This window comes from Gavialis gangeticus, unplaced genomic scaffold (assembly GCF_001723915.1).
Source record: "Gavialis gangeticus isolate Ggan-Ray unplaced genomic scaffold, GavGan_comp1, whole genome shotgun sequence".
Taxonomy (NCBI): domain Eukaryota; kingdom Metazoa; phylum Chordata; order Crocodylia; family Gavialidae; genus Gavialis; species Gavialis gangeticus.
In genome coordinates, this window is record NW_017729032.1 from 213,435,460 (window position 1) to 213,441,718 (window position 6,259).

At 37.7% G+C, this 6,259-nt stretch overlaps 1 protein-coding gene across 5 annotated transcripts in view; it reads right to left on the reverse strand.

Moving 5' to 3' along the window:
- The window catches only part of TTC3 (tetratricopeptide repeat domain 3), a 100,119-nt gene that overhangs the window by 37,475 nt on the left and 56,385 nt on the right, over nucleotides 1-6,259 (reverse strand). For all 5 annotated transcript variants that reach the window (XM_019524050.1, XM_019524051.1, XM_019524052.1 and 2 more), the window contains 3 exons: nucleotides 4,999-5,262; nucleotides 3,955-4,001; nucleotides 1,482-1,538 (listed from right to left, as the gene is read on the reverse strand). In XM_019524050.1, the coding sequence (XP_019379595.1) occupies nucleotides 1,482-1,538; nucleotides 3,955-4,001; nucleotides 4,999-5,262 (368 nt within the window). The remainder of the gene's footprint in view (nucleotides 1-1,481; nucleotides 1,539-3,954; nucleotides 4,002-4,998; nucleotides 5,263-6,259) is intronic.

Genomic DNA, 6,259 nt, shown 5'->3' on the forward strand with positions numbered 1-6,259 from the left:
CACAAGTTGTTGGAGAGTAGGTTTAGATTAGACATCCATAAGAACTACTCCACAGTTAGGGCGGCTAGGATCTGGAACCAACTTCCAAGGGAAGTGGTGCTGGCTCCTACACTGGGGGTCTTTAAGAGGAGGCTTGATGCCTACATAGCTGGGATCATTTGAGCCCCGTTTTTTCTCCTGCTCAGGCAGGGGGTCGGACTTGAAGATCTATAAGGTCCCTTCCGACCCTACTTCTATGATTCTATGATAATTAGGGGTGGACTGAACTCAAGGAAGTGGCCAACTGATTTTGTGAGCAGATCCCAGGGCCAGGCGCCATTTTTGTGGGCTGAGTGCAGTGGGGTCCCCTACACTTCTGATTGGCCAAGGGCAACGGCAGTCCCACCCCTCCTTGCAGATTGCCACATGGCTCAAAACCATGGCTTAATTACCTTAATTAAGGTAATTAAAGCTGCAGTTTTGGGCCATCACCAAGCAGCTGGCTTTGTGTTTTTGGTGGGTTTGCTCAAAAAATCCAAAAACCCCAACCACAAATGAAAAACCACACCAAACCAAACCTTACTGGCAAGCAGAGAAAAGCACATGGGAAGCCCTGCAGTCTTGGAGCAAGAGGGGGAAGGAGGGCTGCTGTGACCAGCCTCTCCCCGCTCCCCTCCTTCCTGCCCCCTGCCTCCCTCCTCATGCTCCAAGACTGCAGAGCTGCCTGCATACTTTTCTCTGTTTACCTGTAAGTTTGTTTTTTTCTTTTCCGCCCCCTTAGTGAGCCTATGCTTTTTCATGGAGCCCACCCAAAATCAGCTTCCATGAAAATCATGCATTTGCAATTTCGGTTAGTCCCCATTCATAATGTACCATTAGAAAACTGAAGTCCTGAAAAGCAGGGGGTTGTATTTCGAAAGTTAAAAAAAACAGGGTATTGTTTCTTTGAGCTATACGTGAATGTGGGGAAAACAGTGGTTAGGCTGGCATACAGGGATATTTTTTGCTTTTCCAGTTGTGGTCAGGAAAATAAGGACAAGCTCATCCCCAGGCAACCCTGGGTGTACTCTTGAAGATACCATTTCAGATTTAAAAATCATGCAATTTCAGCGTTATTCATTTGGATTCTCTCTTCAATTCTACTGTACCCGCAAGGGATTTTGTGCATATTGGAATCCAAATGACTATATAAATGTGGTGGAGAGAAGTTGCTGGCAGGAAGGTAGAGAGTAGAAGGTGATGTGGTCAGAATCAAAAGTGTTTATAATGCTATAAACATGTTTATATTCAAGATTTTACTTTTAGTATCTACAAATTTCTAACACTTTTATTTGCTATTTACAATACTAATTGTACCTTAACATTTTCAATTATGAGGACTTTTCTAACAAGTTCGAGAAAGCTTCTGAAAAAGTGCATTAGAAAATACATTTTTTAAATACCCCAAATTTCATTTCTTAATAAATCTCTTTATAGGAAAATATAATTAAAATATTCCATACCTTTGATTCTTTTGACTTTTTCTTCTTGTTTTTGTTTTTAACTTTGATACCATTAGTCTAAAAACAGAAAAACAGAAGTCAACAGTTAATGCTGTGCATTAATGTACAATTACAATCTGTTTCCAATATGTCTACATAAACATGTAGTGCACTTCAATTTAAAAAGTATCCTTTTGGTTGAAATAACAGCATGATTTGCAAGATATGGCATGCACCATGCTTTTTCACAGATGGAAACTGTTGGGGGTAGGGGGAAGAGGGAGGGTGGCAACACACGGAGAGAACTTCCTATTTCAACAGCTCTACTCACAAGTTTCCCAAGTTTCCTTCACCCTCTACTTCCATTCCAAGGAACACTGGTTTTGAAACAGGGGCAGGTGTTAAATTAATGGTGCGACTGGGATCTGAGGAATTTTGTGCTGCATCCCACTACCTGCAGATCCCCCAGACAGACTTTCTGAATAACTGGCTACAAGGAGACACTCTCTCCTCAGGATTAGGTAAGATCTATGCATGGTTTTTTGTTGACTTCTTGGGATATTATGTTGCATTTTAAGTTAGGCCAAGTTGCGTGTGCTGTCACTGCGCCTGACTGGGCTGTCTCAGCCAAGACAGGGTTTTTCTGTTGTTCTTTACTGCATACTTGAAATTACAAATTAATGTGCTCAATAAATGCTCTCTTCAGGGAATGGCCTGTTCTTGTTCAAACATTCATGAATTCAGTGCCACTACCTAAAGTCTAATACTCAGTTTAGAAACATAGGGCTGATGCTGACAATCAGCTGATTGTTGACATCTCTGGGATTGCCCCCGTCTAGAACATGGCACATGCCAAACTTTTAGTTTAAGCTGCCATATAAAGCAGCTTTGTGGGTGTATAATGTAGAAATGGTGCAATTAGCACACTAATCAGGCCATGGATTTCATGTCTGCCAGGGGCCAGACTTTTTTTTTTTTTTTTTTGCTTCCACTGCTTTATTCCCCAATGAAGTAGCACTACTACCTGTGACTTCTGTAAGAACAAGTTGTGACGTTACAAACAACTTCTGCAGAGACAGAGCAAACGTTGGGAATTTTTTTTTATACAAAATATCTTCACTAACATTGAGGTCTTGTATTTACTTATCACATTATCACAACTACCTAAAACCTTATTTCTGCTCCAATATTTTTCTGACGCAAGCATTTGCTCTTTCAGTATATGTATGATTTGAAAGTCCAATTTCCATCAACCCAACTAATTGTGGCAAATTTTGGAGTACCATATTTTTTTGCAATGTGAACAATATGCCAAAAATACAAATCTTCTTATTGCAATGAATTTTGCATTATTCTTAACATTTCTTTACCCTGGAATTGAAAACTATCAAAAGGTTCCACACACCCTACATGCATCAATTACTTCAAAATGGGAATTGTCTATATTTAGTAAACTGTTCAACATACATCAACTAAGATACAATATACATGAATTTTCAACCACAAAAGTTTCAAATACGTGAACACTCAGCCAAATGTGCATCCTATAAATCCAGATAAAGCAGCTACTACTAAAGTTATAAGGTAGTAAGAGAGAAGTGAAATATGGTTCAAAATAATGGACAACTACAGGGGCTATAAATGTTTTTCCAAATCACAGTCCTGCTCAGAAAGCACTTGTAAATATCTCAATGTGCAATTCCAAGTTTATCATCTTACTGAATTCAAAAACAAGCCTGTTTCATTTATTAACAGAAAGAAATCCTTCCTATTGGTAAGCCTACAAACTCAACTTGAGACCATAAACTCAAGCACTTAATATTTTGATGTATAAAATAGGAAAAGTTGTCAGTTACTGCTGGTCATGGTCAGTGTTAGGATTCATCATGCAAAGGCAAGACAGCCCCCACTTCAATACCTGATGCTTACGTGAATATGCAGAATTGGCAGCTGGAAAAAAGGTCATTTTTACTTCTAAGCTGAGCACACTCGCCTAAATTGGTCAATAAAAATTTAGAGGCATTTTCACATTAAAACTATAACACTAATAACAAATACTGTATTTAAAGCTCTATCTAAACCAAATGGTTCCTTTGGTTTACCAAAACAAGAGATTTGCCAAGTTACATTTTTCTCTTCTAAAACCCAAAATGTATTATTACCAAGCTACATCTTTTGTAATGGAGAAAAAAAGCTTAACAGAATTTTATGAGAAATGCAACAGCAGTCCTGAATTATTTTTCTATAGCTTTTTCAATTAACACCTGAATAAGTATTTTTTAAATCCTTAGGATTGCCTTTATTTATATATCAAAGAAATAAAATGTACACAAAAATTTCCCTTCCTACTTTGCAAGTCCCTTTAAACCCCCCCCCCAAAAAAGTGAACAAGCATTTTTCTTCATATGTTTCTACTTCAAAGGTTTTCTGTTGACCACAAATAAAACATTTATTGAAATTTCAATTTTTATTAGAAGATGTAAAGATAACTTACTGAAATATCTTCATTTTCCTGTTTCTTTATTATAACACAAGGATCATCTGTTGAAAGAATATATTAAAATCACTTTCAAGAAAAACACAGCAGCCAAATTATTCATGTTCTATATTGAGGTTTTAAGGGATAATATATTTGCATTTTTAAAATATTTCCTGAAAGTTTTTCTGTATGGTCAAATCTGAGAAGACACATACATGATCACTGGGATTAGTTGGATACTTAAGAAGGCAAGTGTAAGCATTACATTTTGAAGAATTGGGACATATTAAACAACATAGTATAACTTGCCATTCAACAGCCCTTAGAGGCTTAGTAAATTCAAGGATATTGTTGGGGATGGTATATTTTACTAGACCAAATGCATAGTTGTCTAAAATCTCTTCCAAGTTTTTAAGCAAAGTGTTCTTCTTCAAGGCAGCTGAATTCTCAAAATAAAAGAGTGATAGCATTTTATCTTCAGAATAAAATGAAGCCCTTTAAAGTTACTACAAGAAGTGAGAGTTGCAGTTTCTCAACTAATTAAAATCACATTCCTGGACTATATTGCATGGGGGATGTGGCTCTGGTAATAAAACAATGAGCCTATCCTTACTGAATATCTCTGCAGAGTCAGAGGAGCCAGTTGCACACTGCATTTTGTAGGCCCATTTTTTAAATACATTGGGGGAACTTATACATATGCACATTAAAAGATAATCAGCAAGTTTATCACCAGCAATCTAAAGAAATCTATTAAAAGTGATCAAGCCGTAATTTAAAAATACTCCAAAAACAGCACAACATAAAAAAGTGATGCCCAATATTGGTTCCATTTTATTTAGTTAATTCCCAGCGGTACTAGTTGCATCTTTCTTACATGATTCTGTGCCTTTAGACTTTGGTTCAGCCCTTAACATGGAACACAAAATATTCTACACCGAGTTTGTATCTTAAGTGATAGTGTCACCACTTTTCCAAGATAATTCAGGATAACATATGCAGAGTGTAAAAAGGAAGGCAAAATAGGACATAGAGAACAGATAAGCTGTATGCATTTACCCATTATATCAAAGAATACATCTAAAGCGTGGTGCAGAGATGGAAATTTTTCTCGATTATCTTCTAATAGCCATATTACACAACGAGCTTCTTCCAATGCTGCTTCATGGAAATAGTTAAGTATTTCTTTGTCTTCAGTGCTAGTCACAACACACCCTAACTTACGACCATACTTTTCATTCCAGAGACTGGTTATAAAACTAAGGTCAAGCTTTTCAACAAGATGGCCAAAAGAAGAGAAAAAATTCTCTGCAGCTTTCAAACCTGAAATTAAGAGAAAATGAATATTGGGTAAAACCAAAAAAATAAATAAATAAATAAATAAAAAAATTTAAAAAATCAGTAAGTAGTCCAGGTCATTTTAGTGTTGGGCTTGCACTGACATTTTCCACAAAATATTTTGTTCCAAAAACTAAATATAAATGTGCACAGATGAGAGGCATGGGGACTGTAGCTTTGAAATATACAAGCAAACGAAAGAGACCTGTAAGTTATATATTTTTTGTACTATCCAGTTCATAACATCTGTGTCAACTGTTGTGAAGATGTGTACAAGAACCAATTAAAAAACAAAACCAAAAAAAGTTATTTACTCCTGTTCTCTGCAATACTACATTTTACATCTCGTTCTATTATAAAATATGCCCAATATTTTCACTGGATTACAAAGAAAGTGAAACTGTACAGCATTACAAAAAATGTTAAACTGACTTCAAGGTATGGTCAGATAAAAAGAAATTAGTGTTATTCCAGCCTTCAGGAATAAGATCACTAATAAAGGTTTGTTTTTAATATTTAGATCACTCTATATAAAATATTAGGGATGTATAAAGCGGTCTGTATTTGATTCAGATTTAGCCCTATTCAGGGGACAGTCATTTGATTCACTGATTTGGATCACCGTCCCATTTTGATTCGTCTGAATCTGAAGATTCAATGCTGATTTGGAGAATCAGCAATTCAGCTATAGCTTTAAACGTGTTTTCTGCATACCTTGAGGTACCAGGCGCAGCTCGTGAATGCCGAGATCACGAGGCGGATGGAACATCCCACAGGAGCACAGGGTCCCCCATGTGCTCGGCGACAGACCTGGAAGTGGAGCAGAAGTACTTCCCATTCACTTCCAGGTCCGCTACCAAACACGTGGGGGACCCCCCCCACCCCTCCGGCTCAGCCACGAGGGCGAACCTGGGTGCCCCCCCCCGACGCAGGAGGCACCAGTCGCCAAGCGGGGGGGGGGGGGGGGAAAGGGGGGGGGCCC